At 38.8% G+C, this 13,064-nt stretch overlaps 1 protein-coding gene across 5 annotated transcripts in view; it reads left to right on the plus strand.

The window, feature by feature from the left end:
• The window catches only part of TRAF3IP1 (TRAF3 interacting protein 1), a 44,338-nt gene that overhangs the window by 21,303 nt on the left and 9,971 nt on the right, over window positions 1-13,064 (plus strand). For 3 of the 5 annotated variants that reach the window (XM_075153808.1, XM_075153810.1, XM_075153809.1), the window contains exons 8-13: window positions 1,762-1,860; window positions 5,998-6,088; window positions 6,839-6,922; window positions 7,565-7,682; window positions 7,833-7,869; window positions 8,724-8,800. In XM_075153808.1, the coding sequence (XP_075009909.1) occupies window positions 1,762-1,860; window positions 5,998-6,088; window positions 6,839-6,922; window positions 7,565-7,682; window positions 7,833-7,869; window positions 8,724-8,800 (506 nt within the window). Of the gene's footprint in view, window positions 1-1,761; window positions 1,861-5,997; window positions 6,089-6,838; window positions 6,923-7,564; window positions 7,683-7,832; window positions 7,870-8,723; window positions 8,809-9,448; window positions 9,876-13,064 lie in introns of those variants that run through there. The other 2 variants (XM_075153812.1, XM_075153811.1) reach the window with 2 other exon arrangements.

The raw sequence follows: 13,064 nt of genomic DNA on the forward strand, positions 1-13,064 counted from the left end.
AAACTTGTATCATGCAATAGAGACCATTTTTGCTAATTTAAAAGTTCATTGATAAATGGAACTTAATTTTTTTTTAAACTTGCAGTTGCTCTTAACTGAGATCTGAATAGGTTTCCTTTCAGACGCTGAATTAGTTTCTAAATGAAAATGATGGAGTAAAGTGCTTCACTTTCCACTGTTGGTTTGACTTTTCTGCTGAGCACCAGACCTTATGGGTAACTTGTAGCACTGCTGTATAGGTTGGTGATGAATGTTTAAATGCTTGTTTCAGTTTTATCAAATGACAACTCATCCTTGCCTTAGTTAGCACAGGTAAATGAAAGTGCTGGCTGACCTTTCTCTGCGTCTTAATCTCCTCCTAAACTAGTAGAACTCAGTATTTCTGCTGCAATGGACTATATATCTTTGTGTATGCTTCCCGTGGCATGGGTGGAGGAGTAGATCCTCCGCTATTGATCTGTATGTCCTGAAAGCTTCAGCTTTAGGCTGCATGCAGTAGTTTCATTGCTGGTTTTGGAAGTGTTGGATGTTTCAACACAAGCATTAGGCAGGGCTCTATTCAGTAAATCTTTTCCCGTGCTATCAAAACTGATTGCTGATTTGTTCTGCTGGTGGAAACGTTACCTGAGGTGTCCTGGCTGTAGGTAGGGGCCCTGTGAATCTGTTCTTTACCTTTGCATTACAGTTACTTGTTTGCAGATAAGGGAGACTTGGAAGTGCGGTGTTCAGTTTCTGGGCAGCGTTTTGGGTACCTCTGTTCTAAACACACGTGCTCTTTCTGTATCTGTAATCTTGCCTATTTCTGAATTTATTCTGCTTCTGCTGCATTTTGAGGAGTGTGAGAACTGAACATATTACTCTGAGTGAAGGGGTGTGTGTATATTTTTAATGATAAGACTAAAGCTAAATATTCTACCCATTCTGTACATATCTTGACAAACTGTGTGAATAGTTTAACCTTTTTTTGACCACGTGTGTTCAATGTACAGGCATATTTTCAGGAATGATGTACAAATGATGCTGAATCATTTCTCCTTTGTGTCCCTCTGCCCTGAATGTCTCTTCTCCCTGGGCAGATAATTTAGAAATCAGATGTATACCTGAATATTTCAGTTTTCTTCCACTGTGTGTTACTTTGCTTTTGTCAACATTGTCCTATTGTAACTGGGGGAATTAATTTAAGGTAATCGGTAGATGAAATGGTCTTTCATTTTTTTGCAAAAATAAAACTGTTTTAGGTAGCATCAAAAGTGAACAGCATTTGTGGACTAGGCTCTTCTATGGCATTATCATCAAGTTGTGGAGTTCAGCTACTAGAAATCAGCTTTTCTTGCTTGAAATTTCTTAGTGGCTTTAGTATGAAATGTGTTTAAAGCCAAAGCCTTTGAAACAAACCGATGTGCGTTATGCATTCCAAGTAGTAAAGAAACAATATTGTGTATTTTAGCAATTACTTAAGACTTTATTAGGTAAATATTGTATTGTTTCACCAGCTAATATCAGGCTAATAAATAATATCTGTAAATTGTTTCTGAATTGAAGAAGTTGCCATTAGTTTGCAGTAACATAAAGAGTTCAATCAGCGGTCATGTAAAAAGTCTCTGTGAACTTTGAATGTTATTTATTTATGCTCAAGATTGTTTGTTAAACTACGATAGCCCTTAAAGAAATAGTAAGTGTAACAGGTATTTAGCATGGCTTTTTATTTTAAGTTTTTATGGTATCTTTGGTTTCATTTGACTATAAACCGTTTTGTTATAGGAGCTGTGGAAACAAAGGGCATGGCAGATAGGATTTCAGAGGACAGTGCTGCTAAACTGCAAGAGAAAGCTGAACCAGGACTTGCAGTAAAACAGAAAGGTAGGGAGAATAAAAATTTGACTGCCTTGGAAAGTCTAACTTGAGTGCTTTGGGGTCTAACTTGAATCCATGCAGCTAAATGATTTAAGGAGGATGATTTACACTTAATCCAACTGCTGCCTTGTGTTTTAATCACATCTTGTGATTAATGTCCTGGGTTGAAAAATGTACGTTCCCTCATAAACCAGTTATTTTTATTTTCTCTTTCCATACTCTTATGCAAGTTTTCAAAGAGACAGTGCTTACAGTGTCCCAAGGAAAATGCAGGGCTGCTGCGCCTGAATCCCTTGGTGACTTGTTCTGTGTAAGAACTGAATCATTGCACGTTGCCTTTTTGTACAAGTATTTGGGAGTCTCGCTTAGTGTTTGCATTTTACAGGATTTTAGAGGAAAATTCCATCTCTGCATTCTTATTTCTCCATTTTTTTTCCAAGTTGTATATAGCTCCCAAGACATGCATTGTTAATGAGGTATTTGTATCCAGCTACAGTATGGATGGAGCCATAGAAGCAAAATGTAGGAGGAAGAACTGAGATTTAAGCAAAAAGCTGCGTTTCTGTTTTCTCCAGATCCAGGTGCTTGACCCAGTTGGGAGAGTTGATGCCATGTATGTGGGAGGTCAAAGGCTGTTTCCCAGTCCACCTGTGGCCTTCAGGGCCTCATAGCTGTGTCAGTCTAATGAAATGTAGACGGTTGGCCAAGACATTTGTGTGACCTTACACAACTGGGAGAACTTCCACGTTAATTCCTTTTAATCTTTTGGAGCTGTCTTGTCTGTTGGAATGTATCTGTTATGGAATATAACTTTATATTCTTCTATTTATAATTGGAATGTATGTAAGAGGAGTACCCCCAGGTTCATTATTGATTTGGATTGGATTTTCAGGTGATATAAGAACCAAATGTTGTATTCACTGTTCTTTATTTTCAGCTTTATTCAATAAGGTGGTGTAACATAGTAGTGCATTAGTGAACCTTAATTTTCTGTAAGTTTTTATAGGTGGGAAATTGTCATTTGCACAGTTAATAGCTTTGACAGTTGGAATATGAAATCAATTACGACAATCGATAAGAACAGTCATCGCAGATAGCTAAGTTGGATGCTATTTGGAGTAATCATAAGATTGATTACCTGTCCCTTCTTGCTGTGTTCTCGTGTCTTTAACTGCAAATGAAAGTTTCCAAAGGAAGAATCATTTATAGGATTTTAAAAACATTGTTTACTGGCTGAAATAAACCTATTTTCCTGGATCTTTTGGAGTATTATTTCTACATTCTGCTTCAGTCTTATATTCTGTTTCTGAGCATTGAGGCGCTGAACCTTTCCCTTGTGGTTTGTTTTTTTTTTTTTTCCCCTTTATAAATGAGGATTTGTCAGCATATCGGTAATTCTCCCTTAGTGTCCTCTATTAGGAATCCTCACTGGCTAGTTCATGGTAGCCTCTTAAATAAGAAGTATATGTTTAAAGCTTTCTGGCAAAAGGGTGTTTTGGCCTGCCTCAGCTATTTGCTCATACACCCCTGAAGTTACTTAGGTCCACTTTCTTTAGATATGTGCACAGAAATGCACCCACTGTGGCAAGAAGAGAGGAACAGTTGGATTTCACGGTCACTTTATAAAAGTGTAGGCCTGCATGAGGCTTTTTCGGAAGCTGTTGATTATGTAAGATTTTTCTGAACCTTGTTAAATTCTAAAACAAGCTTTTTTGGGGGAGTTTCACTGGTGAAAGTGATCCACAAAACCTTTCCTCAAATAACTGCATAATTGGGCCAGTAATAGGCAGTGAATCTGGAAGTCTCCTGGAAATCTGGTATACAGGAGGTCCCTGAAGCATCTCTTAGTTTGCTCGGTGCAGGTGTCACAGCACTGTGCTGTGATACCGTCACTGCTCTGCCTCCACCGGTGCTGGGGGGCTGGGATGAACCAGGGAAGTGAGATTTTAGGGGTGCTCATTTTTCACACAGAGTAAATGAATGCTTGCAGGACTCCTTGCAACTGTTGACTTTGTATCTCGTGAGCTGTTATGTCAGCGTGATGCATGTTGGGATGTAGCAAGAGCAAGAAATCAGCTGAGACCTTAACTATGGCCAATAACTGCTCCAAAAGTTAAATTTCTTTAGCAGGCTGCCCTCCTTGCTTAATGGTAGCTGTTTCTTTGAAAACAAAAAAGTGGTTGTTGCAGACGTCGTTTCCTGGGGGCTGGGTGTATATAGAGGCAAGGGAGGACTGTACGTGCTTCCCACAAACCTGCAGAAACCTGCTGTGCCGAAGGTCAGCGATGGCTTTCCAGTATGAGAAGTGAAGCTGTACTATTAACAGACTGAATGTAACACACAAAAAATTAAAAATCCTGGATGTGCTCACGCCTCTCCCCAAGCCTGTCTGCATAAAGGCTGCCAAAGAGTTCTTCGTCCGGTCTGACTTACCCGGGGTACCCACGGTCACCAGTGGGCTGTCTCAGCTCCTGTGATTGCATGTGCAGGCTCCAAGCAGAGCCTTTACGCAAAATCAAGTATTTTATTAAGGAGCAGACCTCTGTTTTTTATTTCTCCATACTTTTGTGATCTCCATCCTGTGGGAAAATGCCTTTCGCTGTGTGGAAGGGGAATTTTGAAATCCCTATTGCATCCGTTGGGTACCCAGGTACCCAGGGGAGTGCAAGAAGTTCATGGTACAGCCACCAACAGAGCAAAACTTTCTGACTCGGGCCTGGCTTGGTCTTAACATAGGGACCACTCCAGCTTGTGTGGCAACGACTCTAGGATTGTTCGATGCACGGTGGTTGTTCCTGTACCGGTAAGGCTGAGAGAAAACTTAACATAGCACTTACGGTGTTAAGTGTATTTACATATCTTCCTTACGTTCTCCAGTGGACCATATGTAGAATTAATACACTGTATAAAAATGTAGTATATGTACTGTTCAGTAGTTTTAAACGAGAAGGTCCTACCTGTGAAATGGCTGTTCGGAGAATACGCACAAACCCATTAGGAAAGTGGAATGCAGTAGACCCTGGGAAAGATACTTGCATTTCTTTGCCTAAATTTGGGCTGGTAAAAGCCCAGCTGCCTTGGCCTTTTTTCTTTCAATGGTTCCATTTGTTGCTGATTTCAGAGCAGAGGGACACTGAAGTGGACAATAGTTAGAAGAGTCCTTTCTGTTTATGGCATTACATGAAAGAAATACTTACCAACAGATTATTCATCTGAGCAAGCTTTCTAGTTGGAGTCCAAGAACATCGAATGCTTTTTATCTACCAAAATTATTTGTAGAAATGCTAAAGCAGAAAGTGGTGAATGATGTCATTAATCCTGCGCAGTTAGATTGTCAAGGCAAAGATGTCGTTCTTGTTCTCTGCCATTATAGAGAATGGTCTAACCTCAGCTTGACCGGTGTAGGTTCATGCCGCTAACTGCACTGGACTGGTCAGAGTAACTCTGTGGGAAACCTATCAACTGGGAAGGAGCGGTTAAAATGGTTCTGTCCGATTTAAATTGCAAATGGGGTCAACCCTATGGAGAGCATAACTATGGTGGAATTGCAGAAGAAGCCCTCATCCTCGAATCGTAGAATCCTTGATGTTGAAAGGGACGGACAGATGGAGGTCAGCCAGTCCAACCCCCTGCTCAAATCTGGGTCAACTAAGAATACCAGTAGAGGAAAATAAGTAGTTAAGGTAAACAAAAGAAAGGTTTAAAAAAACCCCAGCATAGAGAATATAGTTTTTTTTTAATATGGTTTTTCCTCTTATGGTTTTGTATAATGAGCAACTTGAAACATTGCAAATGTTACCATGCAACTGTGGAAGAATTGAGTGAGATGATGTAATTTTCATAGATGAGGGAATTTCACAATATTAAGAAACAAATAAAAAATAAAGAAAGTTTAAATGTTTTTTCAGTGTCCCTTTTGAATTGTGAATGCTCTGAGACGTTTAAAAACTGGAAGTTCACAAGATATTTAACTTTTATATAAGCTTATAGAATTTTATTTCTAATTTTAAAAGTTTGTCATGTGATGTATTTCATGAGCACACATTCAAGTACAGAGCTGATAAGATTCAAAATGCTGTCGTAAGAAAAGTCAGATTTGCCTTGCCAGCTAAGCCAAAATTGTATGTTTGTTTCATTTAATAGAAGGAGAAGCAGAGAACGTGGCTCCTGAAAAGCCTGCAGTGTCTGAAAATGGTGAAGTACCTAATGGTCTTCCACCTCAGCCTATCCAAAGGTTTGTTCCTATCCTTTACTCTGTTTGAATCAAACTATGATGTGTCTGGAGGTAATACAGTCCATTTGAAAACACAAGGAAACTTGGAGCAGTATGTTTCTGCTAGTGGTACCAAATAATAAATATTATCCCATGTATGGTTCCATTTATTCACTTTCATGTCCTTCTATAAAGAAAACTTTAACCTTGTGAAGTGTTTTGGGCTTATTTTCTTAATCCATAAAGTACTTCGATGTAATGTTATTAAAATATGAGGGACGTGTGGAAAGTCTAATAAGAAGAACATTGCATTACATACATGACTTTCATAAGTATGGGGTTACGGATAAGATGAACTTGCCTTTTAAATCCCAATTTACTTTTTCTTTGCCCAGTGAAGGCTTGTGTAATTGTATCACTTGTGAAAAGAATTTTTTTCCATTTACATTGCAGTGTGTACTGTTAATGATAAATTTGTTCTTAACGGTAAATAACTGTGCTGTATACAGGTTATTTTTTAGCGAGACAAATCAAGAGGTCGTTCTACGGGGAATCATAATTTTTTGTTTTAGGACACATTTTCTAGATTTTTGTAGACTCCTACTAGGATAGCAAGTATTGCGATACTGGATTGTATACTGGGGATGTTTTCAGTGTTTTTATGTATCAGCTAATTTACTCAGCTTACGTGTGTGTGCATGTCTGTTCCTTTGGAGGACACATGAGGCTTCCTTTTATAGTATAAATGAAAAAGCCTCTTTGTTATTGCAGACACATTCCCCGTCCTAGCAGTGCAAGACCAGCACCGCCCCGAATAAAACGTCAAGAAAGCGCAGAGGTCTTACTCCCAGAAAGGTAAGGAATGTGGGAGATGCAGAGCAGATGTTTCTAGCACTCGTGCCACAGTATTCTCAGATCTTCTGTGCCTCACCTGCTGCTCAACAGCTTCAGGATGGATCACCTCACCGCTCATTGATTCAGACTCGAAAATTCAAGCCTGCTTTATTTGTTTTATTGTTTCTGCAAATCCAGTGCATTATCTAAAAGTTATGGTTGGTAGTCACATCTGGAAGTTCAAAAATACGACTTTTTTTTTTTTTTTTTCCTTTGGGAACTCTGAAATAGGTAACTCTAGAACGTTAATCTAAACTACCACTAGAGTGTATCTATGAAACATGCAGTGAATATCCCATGCTCAAAAAAGGCTGAAACAGCCATTTGAAACTACGGCCAAAATGGCTTACAGGTGATCTCTGATAAGTGCCAATCACTAAAGCAGTGTGTTTAGGAGGAAAATATACGTCCTTTTGTAGAGAAGGATGGCTGTTTTCAGAGTTGGGCTGTGAATGGAAACGACAATTTGATGTGCTCATAGTTGGCGCTGCTTTATTTTATGGGAGGGAGGGAGGAAGGGAGGGAATTGCTGTCTCTTCGAGATCAATCTCAATAGGTTTGGACAGATCTTAATAAGTTTTCATTTTGTTGTGTCTCTTTCAGGAGCGGTAGTGGTAAAACAGTCTCAAATGTGATCATAGACCAGCAGATTTCTGATGATGATGACCAGTTTGTGGTGGAGGCAGCACTGCCACTGCCAGAAATGCCAGAGATGGAAACGGTCTGTTAATTTTGCAAATTTTAGAACCTTTTTCCACACTTTGTTTGTAACTTACTTGTTTAAGTAGCTTCTAGCTGAATGTTTTTGAATAGTTGTATATTATAGCAGTGCCAACTTATTGCAACTAAAGCTCTCTTCCTGCCTGTGTAGGAGCCAGAAGGAGAGCTGGTTGAGGATGAAAAGCATGGTATGTTTGCTTTTACATATATTTTTATATATATAGAATAAACCCATGGGTTTAAACCAAATGCTGAACACTTAAGGTGCTGAATAAAGCGGCAGAATACCTCCTGAGGGTAGGAGCTTGCAACCTTTGCAAGAAAAACAGAAATTATTTATCAAATGCAGTCTTGTTTAGTTGGGCAGCTGGATTTGCAACTGATGTTAAGTACAGAGTTTCTATACATCTTTAATGTCAGCAGGATTTAAAATTCTGCATAAAAGTTGTAAATTAATGTTTCTTAGAGTGTCAGGTACAGCTTATCAGTTCTGAGATAGGAGATGGTATTGGCTGTTCAAGGCAAGTTATAGAAAAGCTTTTAGGAAAGTTGACGGACTGGTTCTTAACAACATTTATGCTTACTCATGACCTCAGATCTCTGATTCAGGGGCTTCCATTGTGGTTACACTGGATGTGATTTGGGCAGATATACTTATCTGCCTTCAAAAATTCCTAGCAAAGGAATATATGTATCTATCTACATACCTATCATGTGCAGTTCTTGAATTCTTCCAAAAGAGGGGTGCAAAGGAAAAGCCTTTGTGTTAATACAGCTCAGGGATCTGGTTCTGTACCAAGAGTCATTCAGTAAATGCTACTGATGATACAGTTTCATTTAGAGGATGCTGGAGAAAATAGATCAAATAACAAATACCTTGTATCTTAGTAATTAAAATACATAATAGAATGCTGTCATGTTGCTCTAAAAATTGTTTACGTTAAAAAAAAATTAAGCAGTTGGTTTTGATTTTATTTTCTGAATGTTTAAAATAACATTTTAGTGCCAACCAGTGCTGAGAAATATACTGATTTTTCAACAGGTGGGCTTGTAAAAAGAATCCTAGAAACAAAGAAAGATTATGAGGCATCACAGAAATCATCAAAGACGACAGAGAGGGTAAGATGGTAATGGCCTTCAAAGAACTGTGAATATTAAATATTGTAATCATGACCTCTTTCTCTGCCTTAAATGTGTTTTTTCCATTTATGATCAAGCTTTCCTCCTTGATGTGTTATGCTGCCTTTTCTCTCCATTAGTCTGTCAGATATTGTTACCTTCTCAGTGTAGTGCTCTCTCTTTCTCACCTTTAATTTTTGTGGTTTGGGGTTTTTTTCAGTATTTCAGTACAATTTTTCAGGGAGCCTTCTATATCCTATTCTTTTGTTTTCCAGAACAAAGTCTGCTGATTTCAGCCTTGCCCTTGATGTAGTAGGGCACCTTGTACATTTGTACAGCTGCACCGTTATTGTTTCAGTCTTAGCTGTCCTCTGGGCATTTGAAGAGCAGTATCCTGTTGCCCAGCAATCATTATCATTGTCTTAAAAAAAATGGGATCTCTGGTGCAGTTAACCACCTAAAGTATTTTCGTAACACCAAATGTTTCCCTAGTAACATTCTCGCATACCCCAGCATTCAGGTCTGAATCTATGAAGTGATTTGATTTTATTTGATTTGATTTTTCCACAATCAGTAGTTGGGAAAAAGGAAAGTGGTTTCTGTTGTTGCTGGCGTTTTCAACGGTGGTTTTTTTTTTGGTTTTGACAGCTTATAAAAGGTCTAGAAAGGGTCTAACAGTGATCACAAACCGAAAACAAAAGGTTGAACCCCCCTGATTTCAGTGTTTTCCTGTTACGACTGGAGAGCTCTTGCTTTTTCAGCCTTGCAAAGCTCATGTCACAAGAAGCAGCAAAAGGCAGAGCATTTAGATGGACTTTTCTGATCCATTGGCCCTTTGGAAAGATTCTAAATCACTGATCTAGTTTGATGTGCTGGTGAGGAGGCACTGAGGAATGCAGTGCAGAGTGCTGTTACGAAAATACAGACAGGTACGTAATGTTTTGGAAAGGCGAGTGCTTTTCATGAACTCTTAAATCTTCAATTCCAATCACATCTTCTCCTTTTTTTAATGTTTATTCAGCGCTGTAGGTTTTTACTACCTATATTCTTTTTCAGCAATAATCTATAGTTTGGCATACTGTTTTAAGATGCTGCAACTCAGACCTCAAGAGTCCAGCTTTTCACATAGCATCAAGCTCTTTCAAATAGCTGTCTGAAATCAATAGTGACTTTTGAAGCCTTGAACACTTGACTGCCTTGTTTGGCTTTATCAAATATAGTAATTTGGCAATGAGTAATGATAATATGATAGGTTATGAGCAAAGTGTACAGCAGAAAGAAAAGTGTCCCTGTGGGACTAAAGCCATGGCAGACAGTAGACTGTTTTAAAACCCCAGTTTTGTCTAGAACCTCTATTACTTTATAATCGCCTCTACAATCTGCAGCAAAAGTGACACAGTGTTAACTTTTAGGATTGGAATTTTGGGAGGCTAAAATCAGCAATTCTCTCCTCTTAAACAGAAATACTCCCATATGTTTTTGTGCCCGGTGGCATTCTGCCACACAGACCAGCCTTTTCATTTCTTCCCCAGCAAACTGAGAAAGTTGGGATGGCAGATCAGACCCCTGGGGGAGTATCTTCCTATCTGAAGTTTGGGACTATCTGAGATCCAGGCCTGCTTGGCTGGAAGAAAATTCCTTTTACATATTGCAAAGGCTGAGATTATAGAAGGAAATGAATTCTTAAAATAGGAAAACACCTTTAGTTTTCCTGTTCATAATATGTTACGAATAGTTACAGCTTTATCCAACTTGCTGAATTATATACCGTTTATTATAAATGTGCAGCTTGTAGTGTCTGTGTACTGATCATTGAAACACTGTTGGCTATTTCTAATGAATGTGTCTGATGTGAAAATTTGCCTGCTTGAATAAGTTCTGTCTTTATATAATTGTTCAGAGAAAAGGAGGGTGAAAAGTTGATACTGCTCTGTTTATGCAGTAGCTTTAAAGCTCATTACTGGAGTGCGCGTTGAGCTGGCACTTGCAAGAACAAGAGATACAGCGGTTCCTGTTCCTGGTTTTGTAACTAGGTGGTGCTGTTGAATCGTCAGTCTCAAGACTAAGTTTTGGGAAAGCAGAAATAGTTCCATTTAATAATGTCTTCACCAGTACATAATTGTGTTGTAAGCTGTGCTGTTTGGTCTTGTGTCCTGTCAACTTAAGCACTGGACATAGAAAGGGACAATGGGGGAGGGTTTGCAAAACCGCATGGATTTCATGCTCGGGAAGCTTCCTCTGGTGTTTGTGCTAAATTTTCTGGGTTTTTTTTCTGAATAACAGTAACTAACGAACTAGAACGATTCCCTTTTAACCCCTTAGATTTTTTTTAAATGCACATGGGCAATTGTGTCGTTCTACAATAACCATTTAGTCCTGTTGCCTGTTTTGAGTGTCTAAAACATTCGTTCAGTCCTTGTTTGTCTTTTGTTGCATCTTTTGAAGCGCTGATCTGTGTTAGCAGCGCTAATAATAGACAACTAATTCTGGAAAAAAACGTGCTGACTTCCTAGTCCATCACGTGAAAACCTGCATGCAATGCTAAGCTCCTGGAATATCATCTGATCTCATATCCAAGCAGCTGGCTGCTACTGCAGTAGGTTTCTTTGCTGCTACTGCTTTTCAAATTATGTTGAAGAAGTCGTCGTGATCCGCAGAGGAGAAGTGTAGTTTTCCTGACAGCAGAGGAAAAAATCAATGGAAAAGATGATTAAAAATGCTTCGAGTTAGTGACTGGGACTTGACAGATGTAGTTCAGAAAACATGAGCTGGAGACATTACTGAATCCTGGGAATTTATTTTTGAGGATAGAGACATTGTGACGGAGGAGACAGTAAAAGAAAAAAATACATTTCCAACGTGGCGTTGCCTCTGGGAGTATTTCGGGGACCAGATATGCAGAGGGTAGCAGGTGGGGCTCTGGCATGCTCGTGTGGCTCTAGCGTCATGAGCATGTCTCATCTCCGAGGGATGTTCCTAACATCACGAGGAAGGCAGTGGCAGGATTTTTTCTTGCGAGACTGCAGACCAGCAGTTTTGGGAGGAATAGTTACTGGTCTGTGGAATCTCTTTGGAGAGAGGCAGCAAAAGTAATTAAAAAGAAGGAAGAGTTTCAAGTGGTTTATTCCTGCCAAGTGGTCTAGGCAGGCAAGTGGAACCACGTCCTGTTATGTTGATGGGACTGCGAGAATGGGTCAATGAACTCTGGCCAGTGTGCTGTGTTCAAACGGCCGTAGGTTTTGTGCCAGGTCTAGCTCTGCAGTCTGCTGGGAAGCAGTATCAGTCTGGGATTTGACCATTTCTCCCCAGACTGTCAGCTCTTTTATTTAATTTGTTTTCCATCAAACTCTCCAGAAGAAATATCTTCTACATCAGTATGCAACTGTATTCCAAAACGTATTATGCATTGGAGGGTAAAAAGTAATTGTACTTCTGTATTCTGGAGTAAGGTAACCAAAAAAGTGAAAATTTGAAAGAATACTTGCTTTGAGAAATTCCATCTGATGAAATGAAGGCTATCCTTGTGTCCGTCAGTAGGAATGTTCATCTTCCCTCGTTTTGTTAAACTATTCAATACATACAAAATAAATGAAATATTTTCTTAGTTATATTCATTAAAGTCTTTAAAGCCTTGTTCTTCTGCCAGTTGTGAAAATGAAGAAAGAAAAAAATATGTTTGTAGCCTGAGCGCTGCAACTTTTGGCTAATACTTTATTAAGTCCAGTATTCAGCAATAGACTGATTAATGAATCTACCTAATTTATTATGGGTTAATCAACTAGAAATTAGGTGAAGTTGGTGAACTAATACTTAATCCAAATGTAACTCTGGTGAACTCTTGGGGATGTTTTACACCTTTACTTCTGAGGTGTTGACTGCCAAGGAGCATTTATTTGTGTTAAAAGCATTCCTCTGAAACCTTTTATGTGCTGCGTTTCCCAAACATGTATTTGCTTTTTAAGAAGTTCTAATAAAGAAAAAGAAGAGAAAATGAAAGAAGACTGGGACTTTCATCATCTAGGTTTTGCATGTGCAGAAACTTAAAATAATATACACAATTTTCAGGTCAAACAAAGAGGTCATTCTGGAAATACACAAGATTTTTGCTGCCTTGATTAGCTGTGTTCAGCCTAACAAATTCCTAAAAAGACTTCCTAAATGTATTTGTTTAGAATCTAACCCTCTAATGTTAAACGGAGAAAGAAACAGATGTTACATTTTGTATTCCACTTCATTTATTTGATGTGTGGAAAATGTAGGCAGG

Source organism: Calonectris borealis, chromosome 6, assembly GCF_964195595.1.
Source record: "Calonectris borealis chromosome 6, bCalBor7.hap1.2, whole genome shotgun sequence".
NCBI lineage: Eukaryota > Metazoa > Chordata > Aves > Procellariiformes > Procellariidae > Calonectris > Calonectris borealis.